This window comes from Nothoprocta perdicaria, unplaced genomic scaffold (assembly GCF_003342845.1).
Source record: "Nothoprocta perdicaria isolate Ctin4 unplaced genomic scaffold, notPer1 scaffold_19, whole genome shotgun sequence".
NCBI lineage: Eukaryota > Metazoa > Chordata > Aves > Tinamiformes > Tinamidae > Nothoprocta > Nothoprocta perdicaria.
In genome coordinates this window covers 2,632,617-2,649,057 of record NW_020455093.1, presented here as the reverse complement: position 1 = coordinate 2,649,057, position 16,441 = coordinate 2,632,617, and the positions used below count along the sequence as shown (strand labels likewise).

The following is a 16,441-nucleotide window of genomic DNA, read 5'->3' as shown; positions in this document are numbered from 1 at the left end:
TTTCCTGCCCCACGCTGTGACTGAGGCAGTGGTTCAGTTGTAATCGGCTTTCAGCAGTTACTGCATTGCCTGTAGCTCATCCCTATAAAAGGTGCTCTTACAGAGAGCACTGGGTTATATGTAACTGTATTATTTCTTTGAAAGAATGCAAGCTTATTCCTCTTACTCCTTAYCTTATAAATGGAGCTGATTTTATGAGGGTCACTTTGCTAGACATGGATACACAAGGCATTGAAAGCAGCAGTAATAACAAGAATATTTTTATTAAAAACAAAAAAAAAGCCAAAATAAAAGCAGTAACTACCCCCTCCTCAGCTCAATCCTGATTCTCCTTCCAAGAAAGCTGCATTTGCAAATTAAAACAATGGCTGAATGGGAGGTGAAATATCAGAGCCAGCTTACTGGAGACAGCAGTTCAGCTCCTTTCTCTTAGTACCTTTGATCCATAACACGGCATTAGCTTCACTGCTAACCCTGGGAAGGACGAACRGCTCGGAGCAGAGCCCCAGTTTCCCGCTAGATGCATCTCCCATTCAGCAACAACCCTCCTTTAATTGTGTTAATGATCACACCCATTCCAGCACAAAGAAAGAGAAAGCTCCTGAGAAGGAAAAGGAAGACTAAAGAGCATTGAAACTAAGACTGACTGGTCAGGCTTAGACCATATCATCGAAGATCTTTTGCAGCAGGGAAGTGGGATTATGACTCCCCTCTCCACCAGCCTCTCTATCCTACACTTCATTTTTTGAGAGTCATTAAAACCTGGATAGTTTTTATGTGCATCCTTGTTGCTTCGTACAAAACTAACAGCGTGTGTTGAAAATAGTTTGTTTTATTCTTTAATTGAAACAGAAGCTGACCAGGTTCCACCTCCATGAAAATGAAAAAAAAAAATCACATTTAAAATAGGTTACACTGACAACCTTCCGTAACATTCAAATGCACACACTGTCTCAAGAAARTAAACCCCAAGGTGTTTCAGAGAAAGCTCCATGTTGTGTCCTCAAAATATTTGTTACACAGAATACAATCAAGTTTACTGGTTACAACAATTCATAGAATTTTTGCAATGTTTTCTCGAGATGCGCGCGGCTCCCCGCTGCAGCGGGTCGAGGAGCACGGTGTGTCCCCTGCTACTGCACCGCAGAAAGGCCACTGGAACCTCCAGCTGATTGGGAACCAGGCTGCCAACCGCTGCACAAACTCTCCCAAGAAAAGAGGTTTCCTGAAGGTCTCACAGCTCATCTTTATCCCAGTCATCGAGGTCGACATCACTGAGATCAATGTCATCTTCTACTGGAAGCTGCGAAAAAGGAAGATAAAATTTTAATCAAGAGTTTAGAGGCATCTCTAAAAAGAGGGACACTCACTGACTTAAACCTCTGGTTTGAGAAGTGAATGGGCTTAATGGCTCCTGTCATCTTCTTCATTCACAAAGGCTCACRGGATATTGAGCACAGGTCAAGTTCTCAGAGCTGAGACCAAAAAAAAGGGTATTTTCTACAAATACTCCAAATCTAAAAAAGCAGCTACAAACAGAATATGTAACATATGTAACAGYAGTATCCTCATACTCTGTATTTTAATCCAATCAGTGGATAGTGGTGACTGTTTTGTCTGATGGTACTGAGCCTTGCACAAGAGCTTCCTGAGCCTCGTGTGCAGCAGCCACGCAGGCTGCAGCCAGGCACTTGGCCACAGCAAGGCTTTGGTGGCAAAGTCTGGGGTTCAGGCCTGCAGAATCTGTGTCTGCAGATCCAGGCCTTGCCTGAACACCCCCCAGCCACCTCATCCTTAGGCTCAGGCCTGTAACCCCAATTCCCCTGAAGGGTTTGAAATCTTAGATCACATCCCAACTGCTGAATAGGAGTGACTGTCCACAGTGTCAGAAAACCAAGCTGGCATTCRACAACTTCTTGATGTTCTGACAGAATTTAGGTAGTATTTGCTACGATTTTATCCTGAAGGGCAAACACTTTTATGTTCATAATACACGTACTGAATACGTGGCCTCTCTCCAGGCCTTTCCCAACCAGCAGAACAACGGCACATCTAGAGGTGGAGCATCTCTTACCTCACCATCTTTGCCATCCCAAGGTTCAACTACGTTAATTTTGGGGAAGGCTCCACCACCCACTGGTGCTGTAGAGCCACGGCCAACAGAGAGCTCCCTGAGAAGAAACAAGTGAAATGGAGGTTTAAACAATTTCCCCAGTCTCCATCCACCTCGAGCAGGGCCAGCTTTGAATGAAGTCCACTGATCAGCTGGCCTCAAGCAAACACGAGCAATATGTAAGCACATCTCCAACCTGAACTGAACACAAAACCCAGAGAACTTTCTGAGCCACGTGGTTTTACATTTCAGCAGCTTCCCTTTTAATACTTGTGGAGATAGGCAGCCTCTTTATATGATACACAGCACACCTTTGAGCCAGCTCTAAGAACTGTCTATTAATTCTAAGCTTTGGGAGTTACTAATTTTATACAGCAGTTACTGAAAACTGCCAGTCATTAATTTCCTCCTTTTGGCCTGATTTGAAACCTCTGCTGGTTACAAAGACGTTCACAAAGTCACAGCTTCTGCTTTCAGGCATCTCAGGTATCATTTGCTAATTATGCTTCCTTAAACATTTTGAAGTGCTGAAAAGCTACTCCCCCTGCATTCTTTCTGCAGCAAATCAGACTGGGCAAGCACTGCTCTCCAGCTAGACTCTAACATTTGCATGCTTTTCTCAGTGCTGATTACTTTAACGTTGCTCAACATCAGATTATTGGATTATTTTAGCCTACTACACTTTGCTTACAGAGCTAAGAGTCAGCTACACTCCCTGCAACTGTCCTGCTCTCCTTGCAGAAAGCACCATTGAGCTGAAGCGTCAAATAACAGATTATTCCASAATTACTGCTCTGTAGTTAGAAAATATCAATCAAATCATCTAATTTACTAAATTTAATTTTTTTTCTTCTGTAAGAACCAACCATTCTGTCCAGAATAAGTTTCACTAAGACTGTTTCTGTGCAATCTAAGAGAATTTGCCATGTCCAAAAAGGGCAGACACTTCYCTGACATGGCTGAGCAGACTGGCCAGTAGAGTCGTCTTGCACCCCATCCTAAGTTTCACTTAGTCCTCTTAAAACCTTCCCTTCTTGGTACTGTTCTAAGAAAAAAAAAAATCTTTTGGACAGAAATATTTATACATATTTATATAAGAAATATTATATGTATTTMTATGTGCATATATATAAAAATATTTCTGTCCAAGAGATCTTATATATACATACGTGTGTGTGTGTGTGTGTATAACACAGAAACAAAGCAGAAAATACCCTTCTCAAAGCTCATTTTTTCTATTTTTGAATGACCATAAAAAGACCATTCAGGGTTAGACTGCAAATGACCAACTTCTTGACTATTTCTGTCCACCACAGAAAGGTGAAGACAGTTTTAGCAGGTCTGTTCCCACCTGAGCCATTCCCTTAATGAACTGATTACCCATCATCTCAATTCTTGTAAGTGTGCAAGCCTCATCTCATCCAGGAGAGACAGTTCTTGCTCTAAAGCCACAGCCCCAGTTACTGAAAGATTTAAATCACTTAAAGAAACACTTTACCTGAGAAATTCATTAATCCCCTGCTCACTGAAGGATCCTTTCAGAAGGGCAAATTTCATCTTCCGTGCGTTAACAGCTGCCATTGCTGGATACCCGAAGCCTCCAATGCCCAAAGAGCTCTCAAGATCTGCCTGAGCACCCGCTTCTGTCCACAACCATCTTGGGGCAAAAAAGAAAGCACAAAACAGTCAGTAAAGTCAGCACAGCTGTTTTAAAATGACACGAGTTTGGAGCCCTGTACAGCAGTCACTGCCTGACACGTCTCCCCATCCCACCTTGTTGTTACTCAAGCCAGCAYGGGACAGCAGGGTCAGGGATTCTGGCCCCTGCAGCACAGCAAGCCCTTCATGAGCAGCACATGTAGGGCAGCCCTCACGCTCACAGCTACTGAGAGCCACATCAGAAGAACAGGCATCGAAGAACCACCAAGGCAAGAACCACATTATCATTTAGAAGCTGCTATACTCCAGCCTGAATTAAGTAAAGCTTAAAACRGCCCAAGTCACAGATCTGAGCATGACTCAGCATTGCCCAATTTCCCCTGCATGGGATTTCTGGCCAAAGACTGACTTTTTCACCTCATGTTATTTCTCAGTTTCTCTGATCTCAGCTCTCTTCTCCAATGCACAAGTGTCATCTCGTCCCATTGTCAGAGCAGTCAATGTGTCCCAACAGCCCTCGCTTCCTAACGAAGCCAAYACTCCCTCTTCAGCAACCCCCCTGACTTCTAGGAAAGGAAATGGGTGCCACATACCCTACCCTGCATCCTGGGGGACGCAGCAAAGCTTTATGGCCTGCTTCTTTAGGAACATGATATATATTGTTAATAAACTGCCACTTTTATTTTAGAACAAGATGTATCCATCCCTACAGCAAAGCTAGGAACTGTTGCAAAATACACTGTTATGTGGTATCCTAGACAAGGACCAGCTATTTGCAAACAAATTACTATCATGCAAAGTTCTCTTCCACAGCCTCTTTAAAAATCTCCCATCTTTTCACCAAGAGGTCCAGCCCAGCCTACAATGACACTTACCCCCACATTTTCTTTTTGTATTTTTCAGCCATTTTCAACATGACATCCAAGTAAGAATTCCTCCCTGAGGCTCCTGTTTGACAGGACAGAATCACACAAATTATGAAGCACAACTACATGCCTTGGGTGACAAATTAGCTCAAAAGACTGATTCCTTGAATTCTACCTGTGTCAAGAATATGAGGCAGGACAGAAATGACRCAGAGCTGATGAGCATCACAGGTGGTCTTCAGGACATCTTCACTAACAATCTGGAAGGAAAAAGCAGGAAGTCAGTGACAGTTTGGAGCACCCAGCTGCAACTGCACCTGGCTCCACCAGCCCACACACTCTGTCCTACTTGAGGTGTCTGAAACAGCCTGACAGCTTAAAAGCCTCTCCTGCAGCCCTGCTTCCCCAACACAAGACTTAGACAAAAGCTTCACCAAGATTTCTGTTCATACTTGCAGGAAAGTAGTAGCAGTTATCAGTAATAAATAATGCTGTCAGGCAGGCCAGTAAAATGTCACTGCTTGTTCAGAAACACTTTTCCTGGATCRGTGATGGTCTAAAACTACAGCTCTAATAAACTGCAGATTAGTCTGCACACTCAGAGCTATGCACGTGCCTTGTCAGTACAATTCCTGCTGCTGTTGCCTTAAGGAGAGCCAGCAGGGTGCAGCACTAACAGACAAGTGACAAGACAGCAAAATATCAGTTTTATGGGATCCCTCCATCACCTTAAAAAGGAATCAGCCCATCTATGTAGCCCATTTATCATAAATGCTTCTCTGTCAATGGTGGAAATGGAGCACCACTATGTAAGAGTGGGGCTTTCTGGACAACAAGCAAAAATCACAAGCTTCATCCAACTCCAGCACTGGAGATGCAGCTCTCAAAGCAACACAGGGCACAGAACCCAGCCCTTGTCACTCGTTCCCTTTGGGGACCATTTGGGCACAGTGATAATTCAGCCTGGTACCAGTGCTGCCAGTGCCTTCTCTTCTGACAGCYCATCAATGAACAATATATTCCCAGCAGAGACTGGAAAACTTGCGATCTTTGGATATTTCTGCCAYAAGCTTAGTGCACACACAGCACACTTTGGCTGTGTTATTCACAGTCCACGTACCTCCAGGAGCTCGGGTGGTGGGGCATTATCTGAAAACAGATCCAGGGCACGAGCAATGATATCAGACCTAGTTCTTCCACCTTCATAATCTGCAGGATCTTCTCCTTTTTGAAAGATTTTGATTGTGGGAAATCCACGAATCTGCAAGAGAAGTTAAAATCATTTCAAACAAATCTGAACATTTATGATGGAAGTTACCTGCTATCCTCATGTGTTCTAGATCAAGAGGAAGGGAAGAGAGAAACAAGTCTTAGGAAGGGAAGAGAGAAACAAGTCTTAGGAAGGGAAGAGAGAAACAAGTCTTAATAGCTTATGACCGAATTTAACAATTTTGCAGTTCCCTATCAATGTTTGAAAACAGTGTTAATGTAAGTGAAGTTTCAAACTGTATTACCAATGAAGCGGAAATGGTCTTACAGTTTAGAAACACCATGTTACATGCTTAATTCCCAGGGGGACCATATAGCCCCTTCATATTTTTAAGATATTGAGGTCTTAAGACCTTGATTGCATTTTGGCCCTAGGAAAACGGTGCTGTGTCTTCGTGGCCATCACTGCATCCTAGACTCCCTCTGCTCCGCCTCCAGCAACTGGAATTTTTGGTACCTACCCAGTGTCCTTGCACTTACAGGGACATTTTAAGCAGAACATTAAGCTTCCCTGTACTGTGTCACTGAGATTTAAAGACTGCCAGTTCACTCTAGGCCCAAAGCATAACCCATCCAAGCAGCTGATACTTTTAGAGTGATCCCTGATAACTGGCTCACAAATACAGTAYAGCTGCTGTACAGGAACCCAACTGTGTTCTGCAGATACCCGGCCAGCATCCATGACAGCCTGAAAGGAGACACTTCTCACTTAGGATGCTGAAGTTATACAAGATCTCATGGAAAGTCTTCATTATCAACATCCCTRTTTACCCTATTTTCTTCTCACCCTATTTGCTCTTCTTGCTACCTCATATTGAGGAAAGACGTTTGTGGAAAAACGTTACRTGCCACTCTTAACAATATTTTTAGTACAAAACACGAAGAAGCACCAGGTTAAGAAATATTTCTGTAAGCACTAAAGGTCCATTTGACTTCCTGRAGATGGAAAAGGAACGGGAACCCCTGTAGATCACACTCACCCCATATCGAGTGGCCAGCATCTGATTGACGGTCGCATCCACTGCGGCCAGCTTGACTTTGCCCTTCGTTTGCTCCTTCACTTCAGTGGCAGCTGCTGCCCATTCCGGCTCCAGACTGAAAAGAGAGAGATTATCAGTGCTCTAAGCACTCCAGAAGTTAAAAACAGTACATGACATGTCAATACTAGGCAATATATTCCTCTCCTAGAGGAAAGAAAAAGGGAAAAAAAAGTATTTGTGAAGAATAATAGCTAGTCTGATTRTTCCACAGGAGGATTCCTTAAATCCTGCATGAGAAGGGATGAAAGGCGATCCGATCTTGAGCAACGGTGAGGGGGAATTTTACTACTAAGCAGGAGCACTGCAAGAAAAYACTCTTAATTGTTGAAAAGCACCTAAGTGCTCAGAGCAGAAGCCCACACAGCTTCAGTATAACATTTTATGGAACAAAACCAACTCCCTTCTGGTATAATAAGAAGTGTAAGGTCCCTTGAAGGGGATTAAGGCTATGCCACGCAAACAAGCAYTAACTGGAAATGAATTTTCACAAAGCTTAGTTACTTTTTGCAGTGCCCACACCAAGGGGCATAGAACTCCACCATCCACACATCATCACTGTTTAGGACGTTCTTATCAAAGCTGTCATCAGTCAGCTCGATCACATCCTTCTTATCTCCACCTCCGCTCTCTCGGCTCTGGGAAAAAACACACACAGACCCTCAAATAAGAAATAACCAAACTTGGTCTCCCACACAAGCCCTCTCCTATGTGTCATGTTATACAAAGTGATATATACAAGACAGGCAACATTACACGGTGCAACTCTCCCACTGTAGAGCAGGACACAATGTGATCCACGGCCTATCCCACAGAAATTCCAAGAAAAAGCAAATGAAGCTTCTTCTAAAGAGCAGAATCCAGGTCAAATTRTATCTCCCTAGTAACATTCCCACATAATCTCAGCTATTCACAGTCAGAGAGCAGGGCACTCACTCTCCTCCCCACACACTGTATCCTGGCTTCCAGGAGACATGGGTGAGTAGGGAACACCCTACAGTCCACTCAGGCTCCTATTGTGTCAACCTGGTGATGCCAGACGGTGCTTCTTTCATGATTTAAGAGCAGCACTAGGAGTCAGGAGCTTTGCCATTCACTTTGAGGGAGAACTCTGGCATGGGAAACACCCTTACCTATCCAGGTTAGACTAGATCCTAGAAAACAGAGATGCTGATACCAAACAGAACCACCTTGATTGCTGGAAGGTGTCAGACCTAACTCTCCTCAAAGCCATTTCCAGGCACATTTAAGACACAAAGATGACTGGGAGTAGCGAGCATGGATTTGAAAAGGTAAAGTCATGTCTGAAGACAGGCTTGCTGAATGGAGGGAAAGCAGTGGATGAACTTCCACATCAAGGGCCATGATGACGATGATGGGCTTAGACCATCTACTGCATGAACAGAGGCTGAGGGAACTGAGACTGTTTAACTTTGAGAAGAGAAGGCTCTGTGGGGATCTTATTAGCTGTGTACAGTCGCTTGATAGAAGGCAGACAGAGCCAGACTCTTCCCAGTGGTGCCCAGTGACAGGACAAGAAGCAAAGGGCATAAATTGCTACAAAAGAAATGCCACTTAAACATACAAATACATTTTTTCCTTTACTTGAGGGAAGTTGAACACTGGAATGGGCTGCCTGGAGAAGAAGGGGGCAGTCCATTCTCGGAGATGCTCAAAATCTGACCGACATGGTCCTGAGTGGCCTTCTATAACTGACCCTGCTGAAAGCAGATGTGTTGCACTAGAGTTTTTCTGCAATACAGGTCCCTGCAAACCTCTACTGCTCTGTGATTCTGTTAATAGAGTGCACAAGCCCCTGCTCTCTGGCACAGGACAGCCTCTACATACAAATAAAATTACACATTCCCTGATTAATACCTGTTTCCCAGAACTATATCCTCCACTTCTGCCACTCAGACGTTCTTTCACCAGGGACCGAAGAGCACTTAGAGCAGCATCGACAATAGCTTCACTTGTCCTGCCACCTGCAATGCAGAAAAATGAACAATTAAAGCATCAAAAAGCAACTTTAAGGTCAACAACTGACTCAGTTCTCATCTCAAGGACCAAAACYTCTGCTGGATTCAGGCAGAGAAGGAGTGGCCTGCAAGTGGCATGGTAAGAGTGATGTTACATCCAGTAGGATTCACTCCACTTCCAAACTCATGTCATCTGAAAGGGCAGGGCTACGACAARCTCCCAGCAAACAGAAAGGAACAATTCCCTGAACTGCTTCCTAACCTCCTCCAACTACAAACTTGGAACGGGACAAGTAGCTCAGAGACAGCCACAACCTGATCCAACAGCTCCCATTTGTCTCTCTCTCTCAAACAGCTACTAATTATAAGCATTAAACAGGAAGAAAATACCACATAAAGCAGCATTAAAAGGCAACATAAATACTGTCTTCAAGGACACTTTCAAGGCATGCAACATGTGAGAGGGCACCAGATTTACCCTGATAATCTTCCGCTTTGTTTTTGTTGGCTCCAAAAATCTTGATAGTTGGAAACCCTCTGACGCCGTATTGCCCGCCCAAGGACTGGTGCTTATCAGCATCTACAGCACCTACTTTCACTACACCCTGGAGAAGTAAAAATAGAAACTGTGTAAGACAAATCTTCTGCTGTGATTTAATCCATTTCATACTCTGAACGATGAACAGGTAGTTATTAGAAAGGTAGGAGAATGGGCGCCCCAGAAAGCATTATATCAAGGGAAAACCTTATGTGCCTAATTCTTCTTCATGCTGGAGAGTTTCTTAAATTTGGAACAGTTGACTTTTTAAAGAGGGTTTAATTTATGCAGAAGTTTAACAAGTCATTACATGGCCAAACCTTCTGCAATGAAACAAATGCTCATCACCTACAGTTTACAGATCTGTGTTCAAACACTCAGTTCATKATGCTTCTGAACTTCAAAGGAAGGAAAGAAAAAACTCCACAATAATCTAGAGGATAGCTGGCTTCCAGCCACCTTTATGGTGGTAAGAATAGCCTTGGAAAACAGAAATGGACACATTCCAACACAGAATTGTCTTGCTTCTTCTACAATGCTCTACAAAACCTCTATAATGACTTCTTTTTAAATTTTCCTTCTGATTGCTGGTGATGCATCACTTCTCTGGTGAGAGGAGCACCACTTCTGCAAGCCTGACCAAGCAGCAGACTTGTCCTCCCCGACTCTGCTCCTAAGCTAGATGATAAAGAACCAAACTGTCCTTAATCAGCAATCACACACGCACTGGGGAAAAAATAAACTTACTTTTAATGCTGTTGCTGCTTTCTTCCATTCAGGGGTAAGTCTTTGACAATGACCACACCTTTTAAGAGAGGTAAATAAATAAATAAATAGTTTGCTTATAAATAAAAAGTTGATGTCACGATGCTGCATCACAGCATCACTCAGATGTTGATAAATAACCTCCAGAGATACTGTTTTGCAAACACCTCCTTCTAAGAAGCATCTAAATATATCCAACAGGGCAATCTGTAACTCAGTAGGTGTAAAGGCAGAACTGAAAGAACTTGCATCTAACACTGCTGAACCATGGAAAAAGGAACCACAGAGATGGAATTCCATCAGTGCTTTTGCTGTGAAAACAATTCCTACAGAGCAGAACAGTTCAAGCACCCAGATCAGTGGCGATATTCAAGTGTACCCAGACACCCTCAGCAGAAACAGAAGACACACACACATGTGCACATGCAYAAGCTACACTTACCCCAGAATTTCTTTAAACATTGACAAAAGAGAACAAGCACAAAACCTCACACAGTTAATAATAAAGTAAATGCTACTAATCCCAAGTATAAGTTAACCTGTATGGCCTCAGCCTAGAAATGATCCCGTCTTGCACATACAGTGCTTGATAACAGCTGATTTGGAATATAAAGTGTTTTATTTCAAGTAATTAAATTATATGAAGTGCTGGGGAGTCACCTAACTCTTTACGTGAGAAAAATCCAAACTCTCGTTAAAACCAGCATCCAATTATGAAAGGTTTTGAGATGGAAGAGAATAAAGAAGTGTCAAGTTATTCAATGTTTCTACCACGCAGACAAATGCAGCCACCAAAAGCCAAATTTGCACACTGGTGTTTTACAAGCTAAAACAGACATGAGCTTCTGACAGAAGCAAAAAAAAAAAAAAAACACTCTAGAGACAACTCCTTAGTGAGACATGCCACAAATTCTTGTTCATCTCCTCCATGGCTGGAGACCAACAGCTGACTGGCAACTCGTGTGTAATCATCACATCCCAGGTGTGGGGAAAGGGAGCTGGCCACAGTGACAGCCGCTCTGTGCTCTGTCCCCCTGCTCCYGCTGTGAAGCTGCAGCAATAGCAGCACAAGGGGCAGGCAGCTCCTTTTCCCACGCCTGTGCTCCCAGTGCTGCAGCAATGAGAGACCCTTTCTTCAGAATGCAGAGGTCTGGAGAGGGGCAGTGCAGGGGATGCCCATGAAGCTGTGATGTGCACCACCAGCTTCACACACAGGATGAAGCAGGTTGCTCTGGAGGCAAGTGGGATGGCAAAAAGAGGCGGTAAATTAAGATCACACTGAAATTAGGAAATAGAAATTCTAAGTGTAAACAGGCATGCACTTTCAATTCAAGATCAGTTTAAGAAAGACAGAGTTGAGGAACTTCCTCCTCTCTCTACTGCACTTCAATCAATCAGGTTTAAATAGTAATCTCAGCAGAAAAATAGAAGTAGTAAAGCAGCATGTAAGATTTTGCTGTTACACCCCATTTGCCAACTCAAGACAAAATTTCTCCTTTTTGCCCTGGTGAGGATGTTGAAAATAGGAATCACACCACAGCTAATCTTGCTCATCATGTGGCCGCCAAACTGAGGACTGTGTTGTCAGCAAAAGAACAAAACCCTTGGCTGGTCAACACCAGCTCGCTGTGGTGCAAGGTAAGAGAAAGCAGATGTGCAGCTGTAATACTTACCACGGGGCATAGAACTCCACGAGCCACAAGCTCTCACTCTGAATGACCTCCCGGTTGAAGTTGGTTGGCGTCAGCTCTATCACATCATCGCTGGCCGAATAGAGGCCATTAACAGCCAGGAACAATGTGCAGCTCACTGTGCCTAGAACCAAAGCAAAGCCATCAGYGCTCCTGCAAGACCAGTTATGGCTCCCCTGTTTCCATGATAAATCATCTCTCCCTCTCCCCTGCTATCCTATAAATTAGTACGAAAAAGGAAAGGACATTCCAAGTTCACCAGAGGAAAGGAAGTTAATGCAATATGGCTTCCCTCCTCACTCAAATAAGGATTCCATAGGATCGTATCATAGATTCTCTGTACGTAAAAATAACCGGAATTGTGGCATCCCTGTTACAGCTTTCCACAGAATTTTGTGTTGTCGAAGTTGCAACCTTAACCACTGGTACAAGACACTGCTTCCTTGCTTCCTCGTGGATCTTCCCCAAGATCAGCCAGATTTTCTCACAATTCTTGTTCACAGAAACTCCTACACCAATTGCCCCTTTCTCCTATGCAATAAGACACTCTGAGAGCAGCAGGATCATATTACACAGGACCTTCCTGTGCAGTCTTAGTTGCATTGATTTTAGTACCAGCACTTGATGCACTGATAGTGTAAGGAGCTTCCTCATTCCTGTCTGTGAGGATGCTAATCTAGCATTGGTTTGTCTCTCCAGTGATGGACTAAGAATAGCTAAATCTCTCTGGATAATGACTCGGGCACCTGTAGAACTCAAAACAAACAAAAACCAAAAGGATATTAACTTTCTGTTAACAAATACTTTTCTGGTCTAGACCTTTTTATTGCTCCAGACAGTCAATATAAGACTTCACAATCCCTCCTCCTATCCTGTCAGAGAGACTAAGAGATGGCGTGATGAAAGACAAGGATTTGGCAAAAAACCTGTAGAGCAGGAGACTCTGAACTCACCGCAGAAAGGCTCAGACATGAAGTTAAAACTATATAAAAGCGGTTAGCTTTGTTCCAAGTGGTTRATAATTTGAATATTAAAAGGGATGTGAAAGTTACAGTCTGTTTAGCAGGCKGTGGCAGAGAGCAAGACTGAGTTGTTTGCTGCAACCTAGTGCTCTCCAGAACTGCCTCCTAAGGACTTCTTTTAGTCCTAGGGCTCCATCTTTTCCTTTTGGGGGACCCTGCTTGGTTTCCACCACCACGTTTGCATGTCAGGAAGGCTTTCTCCCTTCACTGCATCCACAAACAAGCAGCATTTCGTCAGCCCAAGCCAAAGAACTTCCAGGCTGATACGTGACTGCCACAACATGTCACAGTGACCTGCAGTAGCAGCTGCCACCAGAGCAGAGCAAGAAAACAAGGATGCAAAAAGCTACTTGAAAGTTACAGTCACCAAGGGAAGAAACTCCTCCTTAAATAAGGGAGGACCATTAAGCTGAATCCAACATATTCTGCCTTCATCTATGAACATATTCAGAAAATTAACAAGCTTCACTCAACCATTTCTGCTTCTCACCTATGTCAAAGCAAGAAGTTTAATTTATACAATAGTTACCAAGAACAGCTCAGAGAATAAAGTTAATGGTGAAATTCACCTAATCATGTGTCGCTGCATTTTTTAATGTGACCGTCATAAAATGGTAGCATAATTTTCATTTCCATAAGTATTCAAAGTTAAATTCATCTCTAGCTAATTAAGGAATAGATCACTTTTCTGCAAGAACTTAAAGCAGAAAAAAACACAAGTCTTTGTTTGATAGTAAGGCATATTAAAAAAAAAAARATTTTAGATAAYGTAGTTTAAAAAATAGTTGTTTTCCTATGTATATGAATTATTTGGATAGGAGTGTTGACAGAATCACAGACTGGTTGAGGTTGGAAGGGACCTCTAGAGATCATCTAGTCCAACTCCCTGCTCCAGCAGGGACACCCGGGGCACGGGGCGGCATCCAGGCRGGTTTGGAAGACCTCCAGAGAAGGAGACTCCACAGCCTCCCTGGGCAGCCTGTTCCAGGGCTCTGGCACCCTCACAGGAAAAGAAGTTCCCCATCATGTGGAGATGGAACTGCCTGTGTTTCAACTCSTACCCATTGCCCCTTGTCATATCACTGGCCACCACTGAGAAGAGTTTGGCCGCAGAGCGTTGTTAAATCAAACAGAAAAGTTTCACATTAAGTTCAATAGTTTCTCACCAAAAAGCCAAGATACAACTTAGTGCTGGGGAAAAATATAAGCCCTACCTATGGGAGAATGCTTTTATAAGCTTTTTAAAATGAGCAGAAAACCCTACATGTTCTGCAGCGGAACTTGGTGAAGTTCAAGCACTGAGACCTCTGGTTCTGCGCAGCGTTACCTGCACCTCCGGGGCTCTACTGATGAATGAGACTAATGGGAAGTGCCCAATAATTTGATTACTGACCTATCTATGACRGAAGACCCAATAACAGGGGAGCAGGAAGGAAGAACAGCTCTGCATGGACTCCTCCCTTTGGCTTCCAATAATAAACTGAATCCCTACAGAGCTTCATCCCAGTTAATCACAAAGTGTCACTATTTAAAGAAAATAAAAGGCTTTTAAAATATTCATTAGAAGGAGAAATAAATGCTGATTTTGGGGGTGTTTTTTTTGTTTGTTTGCTCGCGGGGCCCGCAGAGCTCSGCTCCTGCACCGACCAACCCACCACACGAGGCAGGGGGGGCACGCTAAGGCCGCGCACCGGCTCGCGCTGCTGACCCGGGCCAAAGGCGGCCGTTTCGGCACTTACCTGCCCTCCTGGGCGGCTGCAAACCGCCGCCCAGCCCCGGGCCCCGCCGCCCAGCCCCGGGCCCCGCTCCCTGCCCCCGCCGCCCCGCCGCCCCGCGGGCCCCGCCGCCCCCGGGCCGAACCCAGCCCCCTCCGCGGAGCCAGGGCGGGCACGAGGCGGCCCCGGCAGAGCCAGAACCCGCGGCGGGGAAGCCGCGGATCCCTCAGGCAGGCGGGGAGCGGGGAATACGGCGCGCGCCGCCCTCTCAACGGCCGCTCCGTCACGAGCCCCACGCGCGCGCGGCTCCTACCCCACCAGAGGCGACTCGCGCCCCGCGCCCCCATGGCCGCCGCTGCCGCCGCCAGAACGCGCCCCGCCCGCCCGCAGCGCCCACGCGCGCCGCGCTCCCCGCCGTGGCCGCCGCCCATTGGCCCGCGCCGGCGTTGGTACATTTGCATAGCCAATGGCCGGGCGCCGCGTCAGGCTCCGGCGCGGAGGGGCGGGCCCGCGGGCGCCCCCAGCGGGCGGCGCTGGGGGAAAATGGCGCCTTTGTCCGCGCGAGCGGAGCGGCCGGGCAGGGCCGGGCCGGACCCATGGGGTGGCGCCGGGCAGGGGCGGCCCGTGGGGTGCCCGAGCCCCGCTCGTGCGGCCTGTGGCTACAGGAAGGGCYGCGGGGCCTGGCAGCGGCACTCCGGAGACCAGGAGCAGCGCCTACATCGCAAAAATAGAAATAAAATAAAAATATAATATTTTCAAGCCAAAAAGCTTGAATGCTAAGATACTAGTCCAGCCATGTCRGTTAGAGGCCAAAGGGAAACAAAAAAAAGGTGTAGGTGAGGCAGGCAGGCATGTGTCCCCACAGGCACTGCTAAAGCTGGGAACGCCTCCCTGCATCCAGTGGACATTTGGGAAGTTTTTGTCCAGTGGCACCAGCTGCATATGGCCACGCTGGAAGAAAAACCTTCATCCTAGCTCGAAAGAACAACAACTGTGTCAAAATCCCAAAGTTTTATTATTCGTTTATTACTAACACTTGCGCACTCTAGGAAGTGTTAGTGCTCTGGGCTATGCTGCTTTTGGGCCTGGATTTGAACTTAAGATAAAGCTGAAAGATTCACTGAACTGTCATTTTTTTTAGTGCATTAATAGTAGCTGGGCTTAATCACCATGAACATAAAAAAGATCTCAGCTTGGATTGGAAATGGACAAATTCTTGCATTCCACCCACATCCCCATGGCTTCACACTCACAACTAGCACTTTTAGGGCTGCTCAGGCCTGCCTCTTAAAATATGAAATTGTCAGCACAATGGTGCGAAAAATATCCAGCCGTTACCAAATTCATGTTGCTTCAGATAGGGAGGATCGGGGATGCACAAAATCTTGATCAGAGAGGCCATGTAGTATTGAATCTTGGCACTTCTCAAAAAAAAAAAAAAGAAAAAAAAAGAAAAAAAAGAAAAAAGAAAAAATCTTGCAGAACACAGAACAGAGATTCAAGTTTGTGATGATTCCTAGCTCTTAAGATAAACCGTAACATATTTCATAGGTAACATATTTCATAGGTTTTGGCTTCAAATCTGTCTGTAGACAAATCTCTTTTTGGGGAAGTTTTATGGTATGGCACCAGAAAAGTTTTCCTTTGGATGAGGTGCTTTCCAATGAATTTGGGTACTATCGGGTTCCTTAGTGCATAAAGAAACACGAGTTTATTTTGTTGCAGTAGAGAGTATGATACATCCTTGCCAGAACAGAAGGAATATCGATATTTCTCTTCCGTTGCAC

General features: G+C 44.9%; 1 protein-coding gene across 1 annotated transcript; it reads right to left on the bottom strand.

Moving 5' to 3' along the window:
- Nucleotides 1-328: 328 nt before the first annotated feature.
- Nucleotides 329-15,013, bottom strand: PDIA6 (protein disulfide isomerase family A member 6). Its single transcript, XM_026037077.1, has 13 exons — nucleotides 14,968-15,013; nucleotides 11,900-12,041; nucleotides 10,209-10,266; nucleotides 9,402-9,528; nucleotides 8,823-8,929; nucleotides 7,449-7,582; nucleotides 6,888-7,002; nucleotides 5,759-5,899; nucleotides 4,814-4,898; nucleotides 4,648-4,720; nucleotides 3,612-3,770; nucleotides 2,075-2,171; nucleotides 329-1,303 (listed from the first exon to the last, which is right to left on the bottom strand). The coding sequence occupies exons 1-13, from the start codon at nucleotides 14,999-15,001 to the stop codon at nucleotides 1,235-1,237; spliced, it is 1,341 nt and encodes a 446-aa protein (XP_025892862.1). The 5' UTR covers nucleotides 15,002-15,013; the 3' UTR covers nucleotides 329-1,234.
- Between the last annotated feature and the right edge of the window lie 1,428 nt (nucleotides 15,014-16,441).